General features: G+C 42.0%; 1 protein-coding gene across 1 annotated transcript in view; it reads right to left on the bottom strand.

Moving 5' to 3' along the window:
- Positions 1 to 10,613: 10,613 nt before the first annotated feature.
- Positions 10,614 to 27,459, bottom strand: part of ek1 (eph-like kinase 1) — a 50,499-nt gene continuing 33,653 nt past the window's right edge. Inside the window, exons 9-17 of the mRNA XM_030770017.1 lie at positions 21,300 to 21,367; positions 20,608 to 20,733; positions 20,307 to 20,492; positions 15,655 to 15,716; positions 14,789 to 14,998; positions 13,643 to 13,792; positions 12,264 to 12,457; positions 10,939 to 11,076; positions 10,614 to 10,716 (exon numbers count right to left, since the gene is read on the bottom strand). Coding sequence (XP_030625877.1) covers positions 10,614 to 10,716; positions 10,939 to 11,076; positions 12,264 to 12,457; positions 13,643 to 13,792; positions 14,789 to 14,998; positions 15,655 to 15,716; positions 20,307 to 20,492; positions 20,608 to 20,733; positions 21,300 to 21,367 — 1,237 coding nt within the window. The remainder of the gene's footprint in view (positions 10,717 to 10,938; positions 11,077 to 12,263; positions 12,458 to 13,642; positions 13,793 to 14,788; positions 14,999 to 15,654; positions 15,717 to 20,306; positions 20,493 to 20,607; positions 20,734 to 21,299; positions 21,368 to 27,459) is intronic.

Below are 27,459 nucleotides of genomic sequence, written 5' to 3'. Positions count from 1 at the left end.
GTCCGTTCTGATACATCCTTACTTCTCCAGAAAGGGCTGGAGTCGAGATGAAGCGTGCAGCAGCATCTCCAGAGCAGAGAGGTCAGGAGGCTTCAGCACACCTCAGTGCAAGCTAAGAGGGGTATTTAAATGCATACTTCCAAAAGGGCAGTATGGTAAATTTTCTTCTCCAGGGTGCTAATAAGGTCAACTGTCAGTCTTTTTTCGAGCGCAAGGATTAGAATATAAAAAAAAGGGGGGGGGGGGGCGATTCATATGCTCTCTTTAAGCTGTCATTGAGGTGCTTGTCATGCATGCTATTACACGGGCTCGGGTCTGATGTGTAACAAGCGCGCTGGGATGTGGAAAGATATGCACATAATAAAGAGAGCCTTCACCAAGCTGCTGATGATTTACTGTGTGTGGAGCCATAGGCGACACAGGTCTGTGCCCTTGCAGAAGTGGGGAATATTTTTTCTACTTATAAAGATATTGCTCCTGCCGCTTTATGGCAGTGTAGTGTGAATGAGATGTGAATTTGGGGCAGGACAGCTGAGAAAGACATTGAGAAGCCCTCCAGGAGGCTTAGAGAGGAGAGTCACCAGAGACCAGATCTGAAGAAAAAAAAAAGTCTCGGAGTTTGAGAGTACTCCATCATGCAATCTGAATACACTAAAGTTTTACTCAGATGCTCTGAAATAGTTGTAAACACAAAATTCACACAGTCAGACACATGTAAAGAGATACATAGATATTGTTTGGTTTGAGGTTGTACTGACAGCCTTCTGTTGTAGGTTCTACTTTCAGTCAGATCCAATTGCTTGCTGTTTCCATCTCCTGGCCATTTAGGTCAGTTTGCCAACTCTGTCTCTAAACTAAGGCAACTTAACATGCAGTTAGTAACCACTGCAGTCTGTCAAATTCTTCAGTCAGCTGCTCACAGGAGTATGATGGGACCACAACTTTACACACTTACACACATGCCTATACACTACACACAAGTGCACACATACACACTCGGAATACGTTCACACACACACACACACACACACACATACAGATATATGCACCGACATACCCTCACACACACACACACATGCTCTCACACACATAGACGTAGACGCACACAAAGCTTGTCAGAAGGGAACATGCATGAAAAACGTGAACAGAGCCATTCCTCTTATGAGATGTTGGTATGCCATGTTTGCGTTGGCTTGTTTACTTTAATAAGGGAGATGAAACATGACACTACACTGAAACTCCCTGGCCCTGGGGCCTCATCACGAGTACCAAGGGCAGCCCCATCACTGTGCGTGTGTGCGTGTGCGTGTGCGTGTGCATGTGTGTGTGTGTGTGTGTCTGTGTGTCTGTGTACATGCACATGCATACGTGTGTGTGTGTTTCAGTACGTATGCGTGTGTGATCTCGCCAGCTGTGTTTCTGAGCAGAGACTTGATCTGTTAATTCCTCTGTAATGTGAAAACAGCTCCTGAATGGAATCAGGCCTGATGTATTTCATTAAAGTGTCATTAAGAGTTGGAAACACAAGCCCCTCTCGTCTACCTCCCCCCTCGTGCAATCTGTCCTGTCTCCGCCCTGCCACAGATATTAACTAAATATTTTTGCTGAGGTGCAGGGAAATTTATCATGGTCTGGGCAAACTCAATAAGGTTTTGTGTGGGACGAAGAAAGCCAAAAAAACAGGGAAATGAGCTTTTAGGAGTAAAAACAAGACAGAATGTGCCAGCTCCCCAGGAACAATGTTTTATTATATTATTGCTATCTTTTATTACCTGTTTCGCAAGAGGACATGATTCTTGCATCAGTGCTGGGAAATAGTCACTCGTTCTCTCTTCAGGAAAGACAAGACAGATCTTTGTCCTTATTTCTGTCTCCAGTACAGCACACTAAACAATATACAGGTCTGAGCAACACTGCATAAATATTGATATGGCAATAAGAATGCTCCTATAGTACCTCCTTTAAAGCCTCTCAAACAGTCCTCACAGATAGACCATGCATCACAAGTGGACATTTGTTGGTGTCTCTTTGTTTTTCATTTAACTTGGATAATATATTCTCAGATGGGAGAGTCACAAATGATGATAAATCTCAGCCTTTGGCTTCACGGTAATGTTGTATTTACCAGAAGTCGATCAATTTGCCGGAGCAGGGGCTTCTCGTGGAGCAGGGTGCTGTGAGGAGGTGCAGAGACAGGGCCGGGGAATGGAGATTGATTCTTAAAGGGTGCCGTGTTCTCCATCACGCAGCTGTGGGTGAGCCCGGCTAAAGGATGATGGATGGAACCGACTGATTGGTCCTTCTCCATGTCCAATCCTGGCGTAAAAAGCACACCTGCTCTAATTTCACTCCTTCCTGTTGATGAAAATTGCTCCAGAGCTCTCAATTGATTAAGAGAAACCATGAAAACAAGTGGACTTGAGCTTCAAAACCACAGGAACCGAAGTCAGCTTTCATCTCCAATATCTCTTTACAGGCAATCAAAGGCACAAAGCATTCACTTATAACAAAAATCCGTTTTCCACCCTCTGCTATGCGCCTGTCCCTTGATGCTTCTATGTTTTCTCCACAGCTTGTGAACTTTACCCCGTTTTAAGGATAACTTCAAATGTTCGTATATTTATTCAAATTACACAGATATTTACACATAACTGAAAATGCAGACTGCAAATTATATTCTGGAAAATGATTTCTTACGCAATTTCCTTTACGCAAGAAGAAACGGGAGAGAAAAAAAGTTGGATCCCTTGACAAGTCTCCTTGAAATGAACATTCTGTCTTCCAGTTATAATCTGACAAATCTAATGAGGACGAATATGAGTAGGGATCAATAAAGTTGACCTCTTAGCCTCTTAAAATTTCTGACGGGTCAAAGGTTAAGTAAGTTGAGTAGTCTCGTTAAGATGTCATTAACACATGAAGTGAGGTCTCATTGTCTCCTTCTCTCCATTTCTTTAAGGTTAATTGAGTGAGAGCATTATGTGTTGTCAGTTAACTCAGCAGTAATGTATTCCATTCTTAATACCACAGATCTCTCTGAGGAAAAGGAAAAATCCCTCCTGCACAAATTCTCATTTACAATGGAATAAGTGAGATTGATGTGTTTTAGAAATAACACGGAGGAGGTCTTAACCTAACGCATTAAAGTAAATAATTTAGGAAAATATTGACATTAATAATAGAAACATTCACTTAATGCGGCCCTAACTGAATATCTGCTGGAGACATATGAAAGAAGGGTGTATCTCCTTCAATACCGCTCCTACTCCTTCTACCACCATAACTTCTTCTAATAGCACTGCAACTCCTACTGTCACTGCATACTCATTCTACTACTGCTACTATTGCTAATACTACCAATACAACTAATATGACTTATACTAATAAAACTGCTCCTACTATTACTAATACTATTGCAAAGATAATGCCAGAAAATGCTTAGACAATTTTCTCGTAGCTGGTTAAGAGAACAAAGACTGTGGAGAGGTTTTCTTTGATCCCCCTGTGTCCATTGTTCTGTTACTGGTACTGATGTGGTACGCCGTCCCTGCGGTTGTCAGACTCTCCCTCTCAGCTAGAGCAGCGAGCTGTTTTGAGTGACAGCTCCTCCTGGCAGGCTCTGGTTCCAGCTGCAGATCTCTGTGGGTTAAATCTGTACCTGCAGGCTAGGTGGTACATGACAGCAACTTCTCCAGTCTCCCATCTCTCAGGCTTAGAGACCAGCTGGGCATTCTGCATGTCCCGCCTCAAGCATCCCCACATTCAGTCTATGCTGCTACGTGAAGTGGAAGCAGCAAAAGCTGAAATTATTCAACCAAAAATCTAGAGGTGTAAGGACGACAACATAACAATCATCATCATCATCATCATCATCATCATCAGCGTCGCTGTCATCATCGCCATCGTCATCATCAACGCTGTCTTCTTCTTCTTCTTCTTCTTCTTCTTCTTCTTCTTCTTCTTCTTCCTGTTCTTACCAGCAGATGCAGCAGAGACAGAATCTATTGCTGCAGGGGTATGCTATCGGGTTTGCTACAGGGGAAAGACATTGAACTCTGTTGAAGCTTTAACCAGTGTTTGACATTGGCAAAGGTAGAATGGAGAATTTTTTTTTCCCCCGAATATGTGGAGGAGGAGTCATCTTGGCTCGTAGACAAAGAGAAAATAGTGAAGTCATGTGTCTTGAACCGAGATCCAACAAACAAAAGAACATCATATGCATTGAATTGATGAAACATATGAGCATATATCATAGATTTGTCTTCTGAAGACATGAGCTTTGTTTCAAATCCTTCGTCTTTGTTTGTGCTCGTGTGGGAGATAATATTGCCTATATGTGCAAAAAGCAGTGTAATCATGGACAGGATTTGCTTAATGTGGTTCGCTGTGTTTGGTCTGGTTTTATGGATCACAAGCGAAAAGAATAAAGAGAGAGAGAGAGAGAGAGTGAGTGAGTGAAAGAGAGAGAGAGAGACCCCTTGCTGTAACCATGGTAACTCATGCATTGACAGTCTAGCCCATATTTTGTTCATGTGTTGCTTCTTGTTGTGTAGGTATCTGCTCATGCAGATGTTTTTGTCGCATAAAAACACACAGCGTGGATCTAACAATTTCAACCATTTCACATATTTCTCATTCACACATTCTGAAGAAATGCATAATCCCTCAGGGAGCATATGACACATATTCAGCTTGAACTCCTTTTTCTTTGTTTGCCTTCAGTTTGAATCTCCTTACTCCTAAGCAAAGGAAAAGCATGTAATATTTATTAAAGAACATAAATACACTCAGAAACATGTTTCTGTGCTTTGTGACAATATATTTTGCACTTTTTGGTTTTTTTTTCTCATTTGGTTCAGATAATGGATAATCCACCTGGAGACTCCCTAATAACCCATAATAAATACATATATATACACACACACAGCATAATATATTTGTAACAGTATGTTACATCTTGAGGCATTTGCTCCATCTGTGTTGTTCCATGTTGAAGTTCTTGAACATGTGCGAGCAGATGTGAGTTACTCGCAAATTGCATCTAATTGACAAATTATCACAATTGGTGGCTTGATTGGTTACTGCCATTTGGTTTGCCCTGAGATTCACAACGAAAACCAGATACATCTAAATTCCCCCAGGGTTGCGTTGGCCTGATTCTCACCTGAGAAACCACATCAGCTTAGAAGCAATTCAGCGTTCTCACAAGTTCTCTTCAAGTTTTTACATTCGCACCCGGTAGTGCGTGGTATAGGTAAGCTGGTAATGATAAAAGTTGGGGTTTTTTTCACAATTAACGTGAGTTGCAGACACAGAGTGAAAAGTGTTGCCTTTATTTCACACTTCTCCACGCTAAATGGCTCCCATCTGACCCAGTGGTTTTCATTCCACAGCACAACACGTTGATTTTAATTAGGCCTGCTTCCTTAATTAAAACAATAGGGGGAGAGGGATCGAGCCCCATGTTCCACTGCACCATGTCACTGTTGGGTAGCCCTCGTAATAGTGAGGACCTCTGCACATCTCGCAAAATGCATTAATTCAGTTCAATTGAATGTCGGCGGGACCCAGATGTTTGGATAATTGGATAATAATCAACAGGAGGGAGCTGATGTTTTTTTAAGGGTCAATCATGAGGAAAAAAAAAACAACACAGAGAGTTTATATTCTCCAGAAATAATTTGGCACACGCTTAATTGCTTTTCTGATTCGGAATCCTCTCAGTCTCTTGAAGGACTGACTGCTTTTTGGTTGAAGTCATAAATCTTTTGATTAGCTTGTGTCATGCTTGGAGTCACATACGCAGACACGCGCGCGCGCGAGCACGCGCGTGCACACACACACGCACACACGCACACGCACACACACACACAGTTCAATCAAACAGTGGATTTCTGTGTAATTTAACATGAAAAGGAAAGAGTTCACAAAAGAAGCTTTCCAAACCACAAGTTCAGCACAGTGAGTATCTGAACACAATCTTCCTCTTAAGAAGGGCCGCTCTTGTTTTTTTCGTGGTGGGCGAGAGTGTTGTTGACTGTCCTCCTCCATCTACATACAAACTGATTTGAATGTGAATGATGAAGCAGGAGTGTAGAGGCCCATATTGAGAAGTGTGTGGAGAATGTGATAGAGAAAGCGCTCAGCCTGAGAGTGAAGCCCTTCCAGATGGTGTCCGTGTCTCAGAACAGAGCATGATGGGAATAGTAAAGAGCCTGTCACTGTTTGTGTGCTTTTAATATGGATCTCACGAGTATCTCTTGGAAGAAGAACAAGGGACTGGAAGTGGAGTAGTGTCTGTTGCCATGTTTTTATGGGTGTGTTTGGAGTCAGAATTGTATGGTTTTAATGAAGGCCATATTAAATTTCTATACTTAAAGTCTAATGTATATTGCACTTGTCTGGTAAGATGTTTATGCACACATTATTTTGATTGATTGATTGATTGATTGATTGGCTCTGTCTGATTGATCAGTTGTCTGACTATCACCAATAGTAATCATATTGTGAATATGCAAAAAAAGCATGCAAATGGGAAATGAAAAATATTAGCATATTTATTGGACACAATGTTCAAAATGCATACAATTCATCAAGAGCTTTAATGAATATGTAACAGGTAAATCATCAAGAGCCTATGTGGACATGAGACAGGTAAATAAATGGTCACAATATACAAAATGAAGGCAAAAGCAAAACAGTAAAAAGAATGAAATAACTGTACCACTTTCTAACAGAGAGCCAGATTTGCTAAAGCCGACAGATCATGTTCCAAACTGCACTGTCACATTAGTACACGCTACAGGCTTTATTCAACGGGGCCCTAAGACTCTAAGACTGCGGTAAACAGACACTGGATCAATTGTCTCAACAGAACATTTCATATACAATAAAACAAACAAAAAAAACAATGTGGAGTGTTAATTGATCTTGGAGAAGATAAACAACACATACATTGTGTGACTTGTGACAGTTGACTCCTTAGCTTCACTCTGAATTTACATTGAGTGACAACTGAAGAAATGACAGTTCTTTACATTAGACTGTCTCCTGTCCTCCGAGAGTCCTCTCACAGCTTTTGGTTGCATGTGGAAAACTTTAAGATCTAATAAAAAGTCAATGAAATTTCACATAGAGCACTGTACTTTGTAACAGTCAGTGCACTAATTCATTGTGAGGCAATAAGGGGGAATAATGGCAGAAACTAATATCATCTATAATCTAATCTAAGTGAACATGTCAGCTCAGAAAAGTGTACTCTGAAGAATGAGTCCATTAACTTAATCACTTCATTTTTATTTCTGCTGAAGGATAAACTTAGAGGATTTTACTTTTGAAAATCTGATGCCCTTTTCATCATCATGTTGAGTGTATAATTAATTAAGGAGCTGATATACTGATAATTTACAGAAGCAACTTTTTAGCTCTGAAAACATGAATGATGTGTGTGTGTGTGTGTGTCTGTGTGTGTTTGCTTTTATGATTGTTCTTGTGTGTGTGCGTGAGAGAGAGAGTGTGTTTTACTGTTTCCTAAATAATCTGAAAATGACTGTTTTGTAATTCATGGTAAGAATGGCCTCTGGAGACGGACTTTTCTATGGACCATGTATTATTCACTGTTTCATGTATTTTGGGTTGATTCAACAGTCATGATTTTGGACCATGAAATACATTTGCATTTCCCCATTGCATTATTCAGTATTGTTGTTGTTGCTGCATGGGGGATGATGAATCTGAGTAGGCACATATGCTCCAGTAATTTGGCAATTAAGAAAAGCTCACATTATATTAACAGACAACAGAGCAGACGTGCCAAGTATTTCGATGGCAACAAAGACTCTTTATTAAATAAATATTCCTGAAAAAATAATCACATTACTGTATTAAACAAGCTTTCCCTGTCTCACTTTAGAAATGGAACAAATAAATAACCGTGTCTAACATTACTTTTAAGTTCTGACCATCTGATAGTGTCGGGCTAATTTAATATTTCCCCAGCTGTCATTTCATGTTGTTAATAAATCTTTCTCAAACATAGCTTTTTTTTCCCCCCTTGTATATATCCACATGCATTATCACTCAACAGCGGGCTCATGACCTCCATAATAGACTCCAAATCAATGGTTCAGTCAGGACCATACCATTGTTCTTTTTCCTCACAAAGAAGTTTGAACATTCAGATAGATCACTGGTTGTACTCTAGTGTTATGCTTGGTGATGAACGAGTGGGCAGTAATAGAAGGTTAAAGGCATTGGGAAAGTAAAGGTCTAGGTTCTAAAGATTACAACAAGGATGTTGAAGAGGTCCACAAAACCAGCTGTATACCGTTGCAATCTTATGACGCGTACACCAGAGAGACATCCTGAGAATGTTAGCTTTCCAGACCTCGCTAAAGCTAATATATATCCATTACATTCCATAGCTTCACAATCCTCTAGAGTCCAAAGCAAGAGCTGTAGTTTGAAAACATGAAATAGCCTTGTCTGAATGCACAGCCAACAAAAGCAAAACTATTGTACAAAACACTTGATACATTAACCAACACTGTACAATTTTACACTGTAGTACAATCTTTCCTCATCCTTGATTTCTGCATTAAGCTCTGTAAAGTTGCAGTATTTCTGAGTGCAAAATGATAACGCTTCTCTGGTCAGATAGAGACATAGTCAGAGAAGTAAGAGATTCGTTGTGACCTGGAATGAACAGGAGCAAAAAAAAAAAGTCCCTTTGTTTTTGCTGCCTTTGATAAACTCTATAGAAGATTCTGTACATGGTCATTTTGAGATAATGGAAGAGGTTCTTGACAATGTACAAAGTGTCTAGGTTGCTTCAATGAAAAAAAAAGAAAGAAAAAAAAAAGGTTTCAAACCATAGAAATAAACAAGACAGTATGTGAAACAAAGTAGAAATTCGGAGAATACAAAGGTACACTGGCAGAGAGGTGAGATGCAAATGACAGCTCGCATGGACCACTTGAAAAGTCCCTTTGATCATTGAGATCTCCAGTTACAGGGGAGCTTATTTGTCACAGTTATTTGTTTGTTACAATACACAACCTCATCATTTGACATCTCTATACTTTCAAACCCACTTACATCAGGTCAGAAAGTAATACAAATAAACTAAAAAACAAACAAACAAACAAACAAAAAAAAAAGGAGTGTCAACCACTCAGAGAGTAACCTGCTACACTAGACATTATTCCAGACAAATATACATTCTAAACAGTGTAGCCCCACCAATGACAACACAATCCGAAATGGAAGGAAAAGATCCCTCTGATATGACAGCCTGAAGAATAAGGATATTCATACTATTTGACAACCATTTACATATCAATATACAGCCATACTGACTCCTTCAGAAACACTGAATGTGATGCTTCGAAACAAAGAGAGAAACAGAGAGAGAGAGAGAGAGAGAGACAGAGAGAGAGAGAGAGAGACAGAGAGAGGGAGAGAGAGCACTAAAGAAAGACGTAGCAAAAGACTATTAATCTCTTAGCAAAAGGGGGGAACATTAATCAGAGTCAAAGTGAAGGTTGTCGTTCCCTTTATGACATCATTGGTCTTCTTCCTGTGTTTTTGAAAAGTCGAATCTGAGAATTTCTCTTTTTCTTTTTTTTTTTTTTTTATCCTTCACGGTTTCTTGTCTCCTCCCAGAAGCCTTTGATGGAAGGAAGCCACAATCTGTGGGGCTGAGAACTGAGATGTGGGTCCCATCATTACACCCAAGACTGCAGTCAAATGTTCCACCACAAGCCTGCCCAGCGCACTGATAACAGTCTGCCCGCATGACATGTGCAGTAAGAGAAAGGCAAAGCCTTTCTGTGTGTGTGTTTGTGTGTGTGTGTGTGTGTGTGTGTGTTGAGCATGAAAGTGGTTAGGCACACAGTACTTGGGCTTCTGGTAACAGTCAGCCTTTCACAAGCTGAACAAAAAAAACAAAAAAGAAACCCCTAAAATACTATCACATACATGTAGATTCACGAAAGCTTCTTTTTGAACCCTTTACACGTGTTTTCCATCTCTATTTTCCTTTTGTGTCCACCGATCAGTGGTCCTTATACAACATTGACAAAACACTGTAACTAACAGCATTGCGTACAAAAACACCACAACACTGTTAGGGAAAAAAAGCCTTCTAACTTTTACCACGAGACATTTTCATCAGATCTTCTCAAAGTCTTTCTATACAAACGAAGAACACAGAGTGAGGGGTCACAGTGCACTTGAGTCTTGGTAGTGTTGTGTTTTTTCCTTTTTCTTTTTCTTTTTTTTTTTTTCAATAGCTCATCTCTCCTTAGGAGTGAATTTCCACTTCATATGGTGCAAACGTCCAGTGGATCAGAAACATCCACAGAGTGATTGAGTGTTCCTGTAACCAGTCCCTGGACGACGATCAGAAGATGCAGATCTCCGTGTTCACCTGGAGCTGCTGTGATCCTCAGTGCTCAAAAAAAAAAAAAGAGGGGGGAGCAGGGGGGGGCGCGGGGGCGGATTGGACTGATGGAGTGCTCTGCTGACAGACACATCCACATGTGCGGGATGAGTCCCAGGCTCCCTCCGCATGGGCTCGGTGCTAGGCTGAGAGGGGGAAGAAACGGTGAGGGTTATACCTGGACGTGTGTTCCCTGCTGCGCCTGCAGGTCCTGTATGCTGGAGAGAATCTTCTTTTGATGGCCTGCCAATGCGACGCCCATTTTCCCCAGTTCGCTGCGTGAGCCGCAAAGAGAACAATGGAGCAACGAGAGCGCAGGTGAGTTTAATTTAGTTCAGCTGTGGTCGAGTTTAGTTTCTATTTCATTTGAAGTGAGTTTGAGATTTTGAGGCAGTTGTGTTTAAATTAAATGTGTCGAGTCATTTGAATACAGAGTCAAATGAATGTAGAGTCTGAATTGTGAAACCAGAGTTTTTGTAAGTGAAAGTGGAGATTACCTGACACTAACGTAGAGGACAGAGTCTAGTGTCACATAGCCAGCACTGGTGAAGTGCTCCTTATATTGGCCCATTTTAATGGAATCAAGCCAGTCCTCCACTGTGCTGACCCCTGGCTCTGGAGTGGGAGGGTCCTTCCTGTGGTTGGAGAGGGGAACACCAATCAAACTCAGGGTCTTACTCTTATTTGTCTTTTAAGAAATGAAAGAAAGCAGGTAATAAAAGGTTTAAAATGTTCTGACTGCTTTAAGGTCATGTATTTGTGTTAGGACACTAAACTAAACTATATTACAGGACACATCTTGGGAATTTTTACAGATCTTTTTACAGAAGTTATTCTTTAAGGGTTCAGACGAATGATTCCAATTCTCTGCAAATTTCCAAATTAACTGGTTTTAAGATATTGACACTCTTCGATACAATGTGAAATATTCAGAGATGGAGCTTCCATCAAAGAGCAAAAGAGGTCTCTCACGAGGGGCGAGTTTGAAGAGGGCTCCCTCTGAGAATGGGGGAAAAGGGAGAATGGGGCGAGGGGGACCTCACTGACACAGAGCAGTGAAAGGCCTTGTCAGAGCTAATCAGCAGCTAGAACTTGTTCCAGCTGACGCCAGGCTTCCCAGATCTGCCAGGGTGCCTGATTACAATACAAACCCTGTCTCTATGTTACACACAAACACACACACACACACACACACACACACACACACACACACATAATTTCAGGCCTTTGGTCTATACTTTGCCAAGCTGTGGATCGGAGAGCTGGGACTTCCCGGTATCGGCCTGAGAGAAAAAACAGACTTGCGCTGCTTTGATGGTGGTGAGCGGCTGGCTAAACAAACCAGCTTCCATATGCTTCCTATTCGGCCGCAGCAGAGGAACCGAACGCCATACAGGGCCAGACAAGCAATCAGCTCCCCTCCCAGAGCTCCACCCTGCCCCTGTGTCACTCACTGAAGGGAAACATCCAAAAGGCCCAGTGCTGGAGCTCCGGCGGGTGGGGGGGGGGTGTAAATCTGACACGTGTCTGGTTCCAATCAGCTGTGCCATGACTTACTATGTGATCGGAAGTGAATGTTACCCCTACGTTTTATCATGCAACTTACAAAAATCAATACAGGAAATATTTTTCAATCCTGATGATTACATGTGTACAGGATCTTTTTTTTGATTCTCTCTCTTCTTTTTTTTTTCAACTTTGCAGGACCGGTATCCTATAGAGCGAGCATAAAGGACATACTACATATAAGTGAGAAAACGTCCTGAATCAGCACCAAACCCAGTTTAGCTGCAAAGAGAGCAGGGATGCGGGAAATACTCACCACATGGAACTGTTAGCCAGCTGCTTAAGGCTGCTGGGGTTACGTATCAGTCGGTCCAGCGTGTTGACAATCTGACTGAACTTTGGCCTCTCGCTGCGCCCCTTCTCCCAGCAGTCCAGCATCAGCTGGTGCAGCACTACGGGACAGTCCATTGGAGCAGGGAGCCTGTAGCCTTCATCTATGGCCTTTATCACCTGATGAAAGAGAGGAAGAGGAGAAGCATCACCGTTCACGAACGTAACAGCGCGAACGTGAGGCTGCGTGTCTTTGATTTATTTATTCCATGGGATGCGTCTCACGTCAACATCAGCTTTATTTCATCCATTTTTTTTTTCTGAGTCCGTGCAACTGCAGTGATATTTCCAAAAGGACTTGGCGTCTGCTGAGCCGAGAGACATGCCCGAAGGAACACGGTCTTAATCTCTTTTGCGTTTAACGACCGACGGTGCCATAAGCAGATGGAGAAAATAAACAAGTAATACAAAAACATAAGAATTATCCTAACTCTGCCTTGAAGGTCAGTCTTTTTTTTTGGAGATGCATGACTGCCAGTAACCATGGTAAAAGGAACAGATGGGATCCCGTTTTAAAATGTGAACGGAACTACAGAATTCCTTTCCACGGATCCAATAAAACGTGCATCTCTTAACCAGAACACAGGCTCTTTCGTGCTTCAATTTTAATGCGACTGGTTTGCCATCCTGTATCAATTTACAATCTCTTTCCTTTAGTGGCACACAAAAATTCTGGCAAAGCACACTTCCCAAGGTGCAAATAAATAAATGAGAAAGCTTCTGATGCGGAAAATCTGCGGAGAGCGCCACCGCAGCGGATTCAAATTCCCCGTCTCACAAAACTTGCCAGTGAATAGAAACCTGGAAATGTTCACCCTCCAGATGCATCTAATCTTTTTTACCTTTGTGAACGTCAAAGTGTGTTTTTTTTATGTCTCCCAGCCCTGACACCTCCACCCGCCCGCCCCAAAGTGCTTTAGCAGAATTCTTCTGTTACAAACCGATGGCAGTCGGCACATGTAAAACCTTGTGACATTTCTATTCTATAAGAAATGCGTTGGACCTCTGGGTGGTCTAGCAATACAGAAGTGTGTGTGAGTGTGTGAGAGTGTGTGTGTGTGTGCGTGTGTGCGTGTGTGTGTGTGTGTGGGTGGGTGTGCGTGTGTGTGCGCATGCATCTGCATCTGTGGGAGGGGAGGGACATGATGCGGGGGTGGGGGGGGTGGGTTGTTGTTTAACAATCTATTTTTTGTCTTATTGATCATAAAATCATCACCTGTAGATACAGCTAAGGACCGAATCCCTTTTGCACCATTAGACATCAATTAATGCTTATCAATCAAAATGACATCTAAATCCACTCACATCCTGATTGGACATCTCCCAGTATGGCCTCTCCCCATAGGATATCACCTCCCACATGACAATGCCATAACTCCAAACGTCACTGGCTGATGTAAACTTCCTGTAGGCGATGGCCTCTGGTGCTGTCCATCTGATTGGGATCTTTCCACCCTGAGTATGACAACACAACAGTATAGATCATATGTTAACACATTCTTTCTCAAATCTGTGGTGCCAACATTTACAAAATACAGAAATGTTACTTGGAAATTTTTAATTGGGAATAGGAGGTAGAAAAGTGTGCTTTTTTGCCATTGCTGAGCGAACAGTATGCTTATGAGAAACTAGTCTTTGCAGTGATATTTCAGCATGGCAGTAGGTGTCAAAGCCTGACGATAAACTGCTTAAGCCCCACAGGGTGCCACTTTTCATTGCGCCCGCTGTAGACATGTCACTCTGTGATTGGCCCTTCCTCCCTCTCGCAGTTGGCTATCTCTGCTGCATCAAGTATACTGATTGGTGGAAGAACCTTGCAACTGTAATTCAGCTTGTTTGTTATTTGTGTATATTGTCAGAAAGAAACAGTGGATTTCATTAGCTCAGATGTGTCCATGCTGACAACCAGAGCTTCCTACTGTGGTCTGATTGTCAGTCCCTGACCCAGAATGCAATATTCTCTCATCAGGGGGCATGTTTGAAAAGTTAGCAACTGGTACCTCGGGCCTCAGAACCTTACCACCGTAATTAAATCTCTCTGAGCAGTGGGTTATAACCAAAGAGACCATCCATCTCATAGTGAGAAGGAAGGAGAAACAAGAGAGAACAGTTGTGCCATAGCTCTGATTCTGCAGGGTGTACAACACGTGCACCATTTCCTGCTGATGAGAGGTCCAGATAAATCATCAAAACACCATCTTCTTCCTAAGGTGGTTTTTCTACCCTGTTCTGCAGGTACTGTATCTCTAAGACTCATTTCCTGAGAAAAATGACCAGTGATGACCTAGATGATAGATTCAGTCCTCTCTTCCCTGAAAGCACTTTTTTTTTCCAAATTCAAAAGCAATTTTCATCAACAGCATCATCAAATAAACCTTTCTATTAGATGTCAGAGGCTGTTCTCAGTAGGTACATCAAGAAGAGGGGAAAAAAAAAAAAGCAATGACCAACCCTGGTGGTATAAGCTGCGTCTGGATCATCCTCCAACACTCGTGACAGCCCAAAATCAGACACCTTACACACCAAGTTCCCGTTGACTAGAATATTGCGTGCCGCCAAGTCACGGTGGACGTAGTTCATCTCGGAAAGATACTGCATCCCGGCAGCAATTCCACGCATCATTCCAACCAGCTGGATCACAGTGAACTGGCCATCGTGTTTCTGTCCACGGCACAAACGCGGAAAAAAGAAAATATGAGCATCATCATGCAAAATGGTTTCATAGCATCTCTTCCATGATTATATAAAAATGTACTGTTCGTTTCTGTCACCCAACAAACCCGACGTGAAGCATCCTCATAGCTTCTGAGTGATTTGTCTCCCTTAGTTGATGAGCAGTTCTTAATTCATTGGCTAGCTGATTAAATATGTGTTTCACGTAATTAGAGATCATGAGTTATTAGCAGCACGGATTCTGTAATCAAACTGGCTTTTTATGTGAGCAATGGGAAATATTTATGATGTCTCTTTAGGCTCTCCACTCAGAAACCAAAAAGTTTAAAGCAAGATCATCTTCTTGTCATTCATCGTACCAATCTATCTATCTATCTATCTATCTATCTATCTATCTATCTATCTATCTATCTATCTATCTATCTATCTATCTATCTAATTTTACATTCCTATAGACATTTATCAGTTTCTATCAGTTCTAGGATAGGTTTGAACTACAAGCAGAATGTTACGTATTAATAAGAGACAAACTGCATCAGTATATCATCTTGCATGACTCAAGAAGGAACTGTAATATGCTTTGCTCATTGTCTTTTAAGCACAATTTGGATTTTCCCCCTATAAAATATGAAAGTCAACCTTACCTTTAAGAACGTATCTAAAGATCCATTCTCCATGTACTCTGTTATTATCATCACCGGCTTGCCTAGAAAACAGAGGAGAAAAAGAAATGGCTTTAAAAATAAGACAGGGAGAAATAATGACAGGGAAAAAACATGAGGGGAACATGGAGAGAGGCATTGTTATATTTTTTTTTCCGAGCAAAGTGGAAAAGAGGCAGAAAAGGGCTGTCTCTTTATGTCCCATATTTAATTCATTTCAGACTCGACAGAGAAAAACGGGCAGACAAGGGGTGCACCCACTAACCACCACCTCCCCCCCCTTCCCTTCCACAGACCTTCATCCTCACTTCCTCTCCTCTACCTGCTGCCTGTTACTCATAGTGACAGCCCCTAATCAAAGCTCTCAATAACCGTCAGGCAGATAATTAGAGCGAGCCGTCCGCAGAGAATATCTTTGTCCAGAAATACCATGAATGGTAATGAGTTCCTAGAGGGAGGGGGAAAGAAAGAGGGGGGTTGGGTTGGGGTGGTTCCTGAGGGGATGCGGTGATGAATTGGAGTAGGAAAGAGAGGTAGGGGGTGCTAGAATAGGCAGGAGGGGATGTAAAAATCTGCTAATGGGAAAAATGTTCACCTCCACAGCGCGTGTTGCACTGGCAGCTGCTGGTGTTGCATATGGAGCTGAAAACGAAGGGGGTTGGAATATTGGGCTTCACACCTGCGTGGCTCAAAGTGATTAAAAATGCTCCCCCGATACTGGCAAAATAACACGCTGTCAATCAGGGTACAGCCCCTCCCCTTTTTTTTGCCTGCACCACGCAGCGTTGACAGGGCCGACAGTGGCGTTAATCCGTACTGATTATTGGGAGCAGCCCTGATGGGACCATCTCTCTCTCTGTCTCTCTCTCTCCACGTGCCCTCTGTGTTCTGGACCCTCCTCCTCGCTATTATCACACATCGCTGCTCACACCGTCAACTCATCTACGGCTCTGTAACCCCCGAAGCACGACTAGTCTCTCTAACACGCACCCCGCCTCGCTTAACCAGGCCCTACAGCCACCTCCAAACACCCAGGACACTGAAGGTCAGAGGTAATAATAGCTCCCAAACTAGGTGTTTACGGTCCAATAGTTTTTTTAAAGACAATCATTGTCAGTAGAAGACATAACTATGGATGAGATGAAGCAAAAGACCAAGACAATTTAATAGAAGATCTTGTTACAGTTCTCCTCATGTGTCGAGGACAATGACCCGAGAACCATTTTTAGCTCATCAAGGTCCAGTTCACCTTATCAAACTATTTATGGGTTCCAGATCTGTCACTTCGGTCTGTGTCTGAACTGAATGAGGTCTTTCCTTTAGTCTCCATGCTGTCACTGTAAGTAAATCATAGGAGCATTCGTCACAGCACCTCTTACTGTAAATCGCATGGCAGGCGTGGAGAGGTCAGAGAGATAGAAAAAAAAAAATCACATGTTAACAAAGCAGTGTGGGACGAATCACTTTGACAGTGAGTCGGCCACTTCTGACCCGTACCCATACAAACACACACACAAATGCACACAAATGCACACACACACACACACACATGCACACACACACACACACACACACACACACACACACACACCACTGATAGAATTCTCCACACATCCTGTTAGGGCTGTCTGATAGTAGGAAAGAACACATTTCTATTTCATAGGAAATAGAAAGGAAATGTCATTTCTTAAGGAAAGGTGAAAGACTCTCTATTAAGTTCATTATGGAAATTAATCCTAAGCTTTTCATTTATGACATCAGGTTATCACCTATGATTGATGCCCTCACAATGTGTTGGCCATGACTCCTGTGTGTCATATAATTACTCTGACTCTCATCACACTGGGGGGAGTGTGATTAAGACAGTCCAATGACCAGGTTGTCTCTCACTGACTGACCTGTCTGCTGTAAATCTACCCAGCCTACATGTCACTATCGTTTTTAATCAGCCTTTCTGTAATTAATATAGCCGTCTCATAAAGGTGCAAAAGACCAGAAATCAGTGGCTTACAGTAGATCGTTATGAACAGAGATTCCATGGAGAATTCCGTTACGGACCACGACATTCCGAAAAGACAAAGAGCTGCAAAGCAAACCTTAGACAATTAAACTCCGAACGACAAATAAGAGGCAAACATTGATTTCCACTTCAGAAGTGTTGCCAACATAAGTTAAACTTGTTAAGTTTTACACCCAGTCAATGGGAAAACTCTGTAAAGCTATTGTGCCTGAATGACGCGGGTTAATTTGTTGTCACGTCAAAGCTGGAGTTTCTTGACAAAACAAGATTGAAGGTTGCTTTTTTTTTTCCATTTAACGGTCAGCTCTCCGGAATAACACTCAGAGACGTTCGATGCATAAGCTCAAAAATAGTACTCAGCATGTTTCTTTTTCTCCGTCTCGTTCACGACACAAAGAAAGTCATCGTGTCAAGTCTGAGGAGCCAACTGGAAAACACCTAAGTTTTCAATAGAGGCAAAAAAAAAAAAAAAAAGGGACAGGGACAGCAAAATGCACGTTATCAGATTGTAGATAGCCTGCTAATCTGACGCTTAGCCACACAATAGGTCTATAATGGAGACAATGACAGCTCACTGTTTCTGTAAAGATGTGAAGGATAAAGGGAGCGATGGCAGATGAAGGTCTTTTTTTTCTGCTTCCATTCTTTCTGCTACTCCCCCTATTTGCATTACAATAGACTCAATCATAGTCTCATTTTTCTGTCTACCACCGCAATGATGCACGACTTTTTCCTCTTTCTTTCTTTCTCTCTCTCTTTTTTTTTTTTTTTAAACCCTACACTTTGTGACAGACCTGTCTTATATACAGACGCTGTTATTCACATTTACACGCTCTTTTCCGACCTCTTTTGTCTTTCATTCAACGTACATAAATCGTTTTTTTTTTTCTTTCTTTCTTTAAACTTTGTTCATTTCCTCTCTGGTGTCTTTCTCACTTGCTGTATGGATTTGTGAGGTGATTCCTCTCACTCTACTCAGATAGGGAGCGAATTGACAGCTGGCTTCATAATGTGGGGCTTAGAGGTCACTGACCTCGCTTCTTTTTCTCCCCTTCTGTCATCAGGAGGATCTGTGACCTGTGAAATTACTCTGACACTCATCTTATTATTCGGGCTATCATATCACTGACAACCGATACGGGGCTGGAGGCTGGACACACACACACACACACACACACACATACAGGCGTGGGTGCTTGTGCTCTCATGTGCACTCACACATATTAAAGGATGTACAGATCCAAACACCAACATGTGCACTTACATAGACATACACACGCGCACACACACACAACAGTGGACACGTTGTCGACCACTCAGAAATGCGAGTATCTTTTGTGTATCGTGGAGAGTCCACAAGGATACGTTGCATATGGAAAATGCTGTTCTCTGGGCTACAGCTGCTTTTCTGTCTGATATGTACCTGTGGAAATTGAATTCTGCCCTCATAATGAATTCTGAAAACCCACATGTTTATTTATTGAATTTATACACCTCTCCCTAATGAAGCTCCTAACAGCACCGACTAATGAATCAGAGAAAGCACGCCAACTCTCCTAATGAAAAAGACAACGCTGTTCTTCCACTGGTAACATTGCTATACAGTATTTGAAGGAAAGGGAGCTAAAGGCCAAGATTTGAATTTAACATTTGTCGGAGGAAATGGCGGAAAACGGAAAGGGGATTAACGTTTTGTTAATAAGTGTGAGATTGAATATTCATGACATCAAAAAAACCCCACATCCAATTACATGTTTGTGCTATTAATATGTATGGACTTTTCATGAATATGCATTGGCCATTTTGTTAATGGCCCTGTCATTCTGAGTCTAGGTGACGGTAAGCACAACACACTGAAAGCCGAACTGGGAATTAGCCAACAACCGAATAGCGACCTCAATCAAACCTGTTGCATAACACTGCTTCTTTTAATCTCCTCTTTGCCAGCTCCATGTACAATAGTAACATCAAATTTGGTAGGCTGGAAAATGGAGCCAAGGTTCACTGGATCAATAATGGACGCCATCATCATTACCAAAACCTATTATATTCACTGAGTAATGGTATCAATTTTGGTGCATGAGTGTGGCATTCATTAAAAAACTGAATTGCTGCTAAATGCTCAATTTATCTTATTATAATGCAAATTGTAGTTCTGGTGAGATAATGGGTCAGAGGTAGTCTTTTTTCCCCTCCCTTTGTCCCTGACTCTCTCTCTTTCTATTCTACTGAAAAGACTGGTCTTATCTGTGATGTATTCTGCTGAGCTGATCTTGAAATAAGCCGATCACACTATCAAGCAGCTTTTCAGACTCCGTTTGCTTTTGGTCTAAAACAGAGCTGTTCATTACTGATATTACAATGTGCATTATTTGCACTCAGAGACATGAATATTCATGTTTTCATGCTGTTGCTTAATATAGAGTGGTAAAATTGTCCCTCTGAGAAAAAACAAAGAGAGGAGAGACCACTGAGTATTCTCAACATATTGCTTTTGTTTTCTTGATTTGCTGTGTGCAAATGTTGAGTGTTATTGTTGTTGTGTGTGTGTGTGTCTGTTGAGAATATTTGACAAATACAAATGTTAACGAGCAGAGACAAAGCTGTCACTCACATCTTGTGACCACTCCTTCCAGGCGGATGATGTTTGGATGGTCAAACTGGCCCATGATACTGGCCTCACTCAGGAAGTCCCGCCTTTGCTGCTCAGAGTAGCCTGCTTTCAGACTCTTGATTGCCACGTGGATCTCTCTCTTACTGGGCAATCTCAGATGTCCACTGCACACTTCTCCAAACTCACCTGAAAGATTAACCCCAGCGTATCACTCAGAGAGACCAACCAACTCTTATTCATTATTCCACTCGTCATCAACGGTTAAATGAGGAACCTCACAGTCTGTTGCTCAAAGACCCACCTGCTCCAATCACTCTCTCTATCCGGATATTGGAGACATCGATCTCTTTGGCAAAGTCACGGACGGCCTGGTTCGGGTCTTCGTACGTGTGAGGATGAATGTAGGTTCGACTCCCTGGTAGTTTGACTATAGAGCACATACAAACAACAGCACTAAGGATAATGGCATGGTTTTTGTAGTCAGTTTGCTCATTCATTAGCGAACCATCCATTTCCCCTAAAGGAGCATACAGACACATTTTCAACCTCATTAAGCATTGTCTTTGGCAGGCAGGAAAAGTGTCATTAGAGAAAACACACATTAAGCAACTCAAGTCATCAGTAACATCATTTATCACGAGACACTACTGAGAGAAACCCCGGCATGGATCCCTGTTCACTCAGTGATAAATGACACGGTACACTAGAGTAGCGTGTACTCTTCCATGCAAGATACCAAGTTCAGGCTTCCTGAACACTTACACTCCAGCTGGTATGAAACTATTTGTAATCTTTTTTTTTTTTTACATTTAAAATTAATTTTACTACATTTTTCTAATGATGGTCTCACAACATGCACACAACATGTAGTATTTGTAAAATGAGACATCCAGCTCTCTCGACTGGTATCCACGTTTACGCTATTCAACAATGCTCAATTTCTAGTTGGGCATGTTTGGTGTTTGTGCAATTTTCCAGTGGTTACCCTCCTACCTCTGCCATGCTGAAACTGCATCTTTTCTTCCTCCGGGTCTTGCTTAGCTTTAATGTAGCCGCAATGCCTAAGGGGGTGAAACGGTAGAATGTTTGTCATATGCAAAGAGCACAGTAAAAACAAAACAAAAGACGGATAAAAACTCACCAACCACATCCCCCAGCCCTGTCTGAATCCTCTTTAACATATGATTAGGCTCTATGTGCTAACGGGGCTGATGTACTGACTGTAGAAAGTAGCTGTTCCGCTAGTTAAACTCTGCTGGCTTTTTGAGAGAGAGAAACTCTAATTGGTTTTTAGTGGTGTGCTCTCATCTGATCCAGAAATCACATCCCTCAGCATTATCTCCCTCTCGACGCCCAGCGAGCACGGCCGAACGAAAGGACGGACTGAACTCTCACCTCCGAGTCTGGGCTCTGACTTTATCATCCACCACAGCACGTTTCATAAAAAAAAAGAAAGGATGGTGAATAGGGTAACGTCTCAGATAATGAATATGTGAATACACAGGGGAGGACAAGTGCACAGATTAAGACTGATAATTGTGTTCATTATTCTTTTAATCCTCCTTGCGACACAGACACAGTTTCTCTCTCACTTTCTCTCTCTCTCTCTCTTTCTCTCTTTTTTCGTGATAGATCTTGACTCATTTCAGAAAACATGATTATGGAATCAGACTGGCCATAATGATGGGATGACTGCCAAACGTGATGTCTGGAAATGAAAAGCTTGTCAGGACTATGTGATCAATTGCGTTTGAATCACGAACCTTAAAGTTCTTAGACGCCAGCGCAGAGCTCTGTAGGAGCAGCTGCTTTTAAAAAAAAAGTAACCTTTCTAAGCCCCAGTGGGGTTTGGCTCAATCTCTCTCTCTCTCTCTCTACGCGAAGTAAATATTCACTGTTGAATATTTATGTCTATGATGATCCCTTGGCAAGATGGTCCCCAGCCGATGACACAAATGAGCCGCTTATTGTCCACCTGCAGGTAGGAAATGCAAAATTTGCTCTTTTTTGAGTAATTTTAGTCAAGTAGAGTGTGTGGCTGTTTGCCAAAACTCTCAACGCCATCTGAGAGGGGAGGGAAAACCTGTAGAGAACATGAAGCATTCAGAGTCTTTGGAAACCGCTGTCATAATCAAAAGCGCTTGTGTTTCCTGCCTCTCTGATGAGGGTTTTGAGGGTCTGTGAATCTGCAATTTGGCAATCAAGTGGGCAAACTGGATGACTAAACCAGCCACAGGGAAACGTCCCTCCACAAAAGTCTAATTGTGTTTTGTTTAGATATTGACTTGGTTCATTGGTACTGCTAACAACACTGATCAATAGAGGGTAGAGCCTGTGAGTCTGTGCAGCTGGACTCCAGCAGTATGCACACACACACACACACACACACACACACACACACACACACACACACACACACACATTGGTGTTAGAGGCCTGAGGCCAGGGCTGACACAAGACCAAACCTGAGGCTCTATTACATAATGAAGAGACTGCTGGGCTGTGGCTAACCTTCCATTCATCCTACCTCTAATCCGCCCTGTTGCTTCTCCACGCACAGCTGGGTGGGCAAATCATTCTCTTTTAAAGAGGTCTGGGTGGATAAGTGACTGACCACGGGGGGTTTAGGGGTACATGTGCGTGGTTTCCCCTCCACTGATTTTAATGAGAGGAGGGGATCTGTTTTGAGGGGGTCCCCAGAGAAAGACCCCACCTGTTTATCTGTCATTGTAGCCCTCCTAATGTGCCTGGGGGGCAGTATACATCTGTGTTCATCACACACACACACACACACACACACACACACACACACACACACATACACAAACCAGTCTTCCCCCTTCTGTCTCCCATGTGTAAAATGTGGTCCACTAAGCAGAACATGCTCACATGAGGTACAGCTTTTGGGAATGAGGGGGACCTGATTGAAGCATGTGCTAATCAGGCAGAGTAAATCGACCCTCCTGCTATACACCAGCGTTCTCCAACCTGCCCTCCCACACCCCCGAGGTGCAGAGTACAAAATCCTCCCCTTGCACCTGCTACACCCCAGCCCCTGCAAGTTGATGAAACACTTCCCTCCGACACAACGGGGAACCCCAGAGGTTCTGAGACAGGGGTGTGAACACACACTCCGCTCTCTTGCCAGTAACTACCGGAAAGAGGTGCATCAAACATTTGAATCCCAAGCATAAAAAGTGCCGCCATCGACATATTTTTCGACACATTTTAGAAATCTGCCCTCACAGACCCTCAGTCGGTACAACAAATAAAATTTAAGACATTCGTGAATCACAATTAACACCTAGAAATCTCTCTCTGGCACTCAGAGAAAAGACAAAGACACACACACACACACACACATACACACACCCATTCTGTTGACCTAAATTCTCTTCTTCTTTTCTCACTCATGTCCTCTTTTGTCTAAGCCAGCTGTGCAGCTCTCTTTGTTAGTGAAGAAGGTATCTGCAGGTGAAAATATCTGTGTCAGGCAAGCTGTGTTTCTGCTGACACTATATCTCAACCTTTTTTCCCCCCATGTAAATGTGATGTGAAACAGCATAGCTTCTTGCCCCACACTGGGATCCAAAGCTCATTTTAAAAGAACTCCATCACGATGGAGCAGCGAGAGAGTGTTGTCACTCAGAGTTGTTGCTGACTCAGTTGAGTCTGTCCACAACACTAACCCATCTACAACAGTCTCCTTCATGACACCCGGCAGAGAAGGAACTCCAAGGGGGAAGGCTGAAAAGGCTATTTTAACTTAATATGCCTCAGCAAACTGGTCTATCTGGAGCCAGTGGAAAATAATACAGGGCTTAAATGGACCAGTTTACATTACAGATTTGATTTTACGGTTCATAATTTAATATAAGGATATGATGATAATCCATAGAACTGTCTTTGAAATGTTTCCAAACGCGTAGAAGACACTCGACGCAACCAGACGCAGGTAAATACAATGAAAGGAACGTTCTAGAAGGTTTGACTCTTTCGATGAGTTCTTTCTCTGCTCTGAGGTCTGTTTTTCTATTGATATAATGACATGGCTCCGAGCAGGGCCGACAAGTCTGATAAATACACAGCTGAGCATTGTTCTGGTATGAGTTCAATCCAACACAGGGACATGGTCAGCATGACCCATTGCTTTAACACATCCACCAGCCCAAAGATAACATCCCAGCCTGAAGCCCGTAATGGTTTTCCTTAAGAACAGAAATTTTATTTCACAAATGATTGACTAAACCAAAGCTCTTAGAGGGAATGAGAACATCATGTACCCTTTATCAAGAAACTTGTGCTTATTGATCAGTGTCTCGGAACAGTACTGGAACAGAGTTCAGCTTCTCTGTGGATTTGTTTCGTCTAGTGAAGCTTCGGTGTTCCAAAGTACTGCAGTTATTTTTTTTAGAATCAAAAGATGAGCTGACTCACCCTCCGAACCTCCCCCCAAAAAAGAGATGAAATTCAATTAACATAATCATGAAACCACTCAAAGAGAATGAAAGCTAATCAAAGAAGCTGTTTCACTTCCCTGAAATTCAAAATTTCACCTCTTCCCAAAGGAGGTCTTGTGAAAACACAAAACAGAGAGCTCATTTGCACACATGAAGGTTTTCAGAGTGACTGTGCAGTGTCAGTGTTGGCAAACGCAACCAAGGCCACTGAGAATCCAAACATTAATAAACTGAATAATCAAACAATTAGAAAAAAAATTTGATTGCCTTCATTTCCATAGTGATGAGAGATGTAATAACAACAGCAACAACAACAATAATAATGATGATAATAATAATAATAACTTTTAAAAGAAACTTCCAAACAGTGTGACTTAGTAAACAGTGATAAATGCTGTTTACTCCAAATGGCTGAATTTGTTGGCTTTTTATTGACAGCTTGGCATGAGCCTTAATAAGAGGGTGCGGGGAGAGTATCTGCTGACCAAATGAACGACCAGTTAAGGATTACCAAAGAGCAAATTGTTGGGTTTTTTTGTCGTTTTTGCTTTTGTTTTTTTGAAAAGCACCATTCAATTCCGCTGCCCGTCTGTTCTGCATGGAGAATGAGCGCCTTTTCTCCAGAGGGGCATCTTTAACCCCTTCCCTCTGACCGAGCAATGGGAAATATACTTCTTACAGCTCCCTTCACAATAAAAGGAGGAAATGATGATGCCTTTAGACCTAATACACAGTCATAAATCGCGGCCTCCTCCGAGAGGCGTCTAAAAACACTGACTTGAGTGCTCAGACAGCATTCATTAGGCTAATTGAAGTGGTTGGAAAATGGGGGCTAAGGCTCACCCCACTGGCAGGTTTAGTATCCTAATCCAACGTTCCAGGCGGCTTTTAATTCAGAGGAATGTTACATTAACGCCTCTGGCCTGGGCAGAAATCAGCCCTGCGGCAAACAAACGAAAATAAAATTCTAATCGACTCGACTTGGCACGCTAAGCGAACGTGACAGCGAGGGCGCAGTGCACAGTGGTAAAAATCCACAGAGTTAGATTCAGAGCCAAACATTAAGATTAATTCCCCACTAAATTATATTTTGAAAGAAATTTCTCCTTCCAGAGAGAAATCCAGTTCCCACTTCCATTTCATCGTCTGAGAAACCTGCCCACAAAAAAAAAACACTAAGCAAAGTAACAGTGTGTATGATTACTTATTTTATATGATGTACATAATGCTTGGTCAGTACTCTTACAGATTATATAGAGGTAATATCTCACTGGTATAAGTGTAGGTGTGGAAGAGTGTGATATGTAATTCTGTGTGTGGCAATAGCCTGTATAGTGGTCCCAGTTAATACAACACACACATTTTTATATAGTGACTGCGCAGTCACGGCCTGCGTGAGTGCTGGTTGTATGACATCTAAACTGCGAGGAGATGACAGGTTATACATGTATAAATCAAAGACAAAAGTCATCAAGTATTCCACACTGACCCCCTTTCCACGCATAGCACACAGCACTTGAAAATGAGCATACAGAGCAGGGTAGCAAAGCACATTCAACACCCACTTCTCGTTCAGAGAACGGACACGTTTATGCCATTTAAAGCCGTTACATCCGCAAGCCGCTCATTCACAATTACACTGCGCTAAGGGGTCCCTGACAAAGTGGCTATATCACAGAAAAATACCTGTGGTATTACACTGAAATGTGTCGTCAGTCAGACGTTTCTTTAATATTCCGCTTTCCATTATTTCTGGTCGTTGATGTAAACATAGAATGGTCTCGCGAAGAGTCTCGATGCAGCAAAAAAAAAAAAAAAATCTTTCAGCAGCTGGTGTTTGGCTGTTTTCATAACGACGCGTAAAGCGACTGAAACCACGCGACTGAGACATCCGCTACTCGGTGGAACTGCCTTAAGGCTGCGTCTTCTTCCGTCTCGTTTTAATTCTTACACTTTCCTGTCACACTGTTTGCAGTCTGCACCAGAACATTTTAGGCGCAATTTCCCTTACACTAAAACACTTACACAGTCATTAACTTTTAAAAGAGCCCCACAGCCTCCAACAGATGTACCTTCATCAAGACCAGAGTGGAGAAATACAACAGATAACTGGATTCAGGGGAGAGTGAATGTCACATGCAACATGTTTCATATTTGCAGATTAAATCTCCACCGGTTTCTTGAGCTACTTTGATGCATAGCAAATATAACATCTTTCTCTTTATTGTGTTCAAGCGCATCATATGTGGAAATATGTACAAAAGCACAAGAAAAGAACGTAGTCTTAAATTACCAGGTTTTGTGTAGCGACCAAAACAAAACCAAAAATAAATGAGCAGCAAATGAATAACAAATGTTTCCATTCCCAGTTGGTTTTCAAAGTCCACTTTTTCCCTTACAGCGTGATAATTGCATTCTGTCTTACCATAAGCAAGAAGCCAGGCTGAAATCCAACAGAAAGAATGAAAAATTACTTCATTAGCGAGAGCTGAAATTCTTTTGGCTACCGTCCTTTTTTTAGGACCTTCAAATGATACAAAAAATGAGGCTCGCAAATGATGCATGGCAATGGGACAGTTTAAAAGTACCTATGAGTAGAAAAGAAGCATTTGGCGAGCTTACTGGAACATTCTAGAAAAAATAACCAAGAGTATCTGAAATCATTAGTGCACAACTCATATTTTAATTGTTTT

Source organism: Chanos chanos, chromosome 3 (genome assembly GCF_902362185.1).
Source record: "Chanos chanos chromosome 3, fChaCha1.1, whole genome shotgun sequence".
Taxonomy (NCBI): domain Eukaryota; kingdom Metazoa; phylum Chordata; class Actinopteri; order Gonorynchiformes; family Chanidae; genus Chanos; species Chanos chanos.
This window is presented reverse-complemented; position numbering and strand designations above follow the sequence as displayed.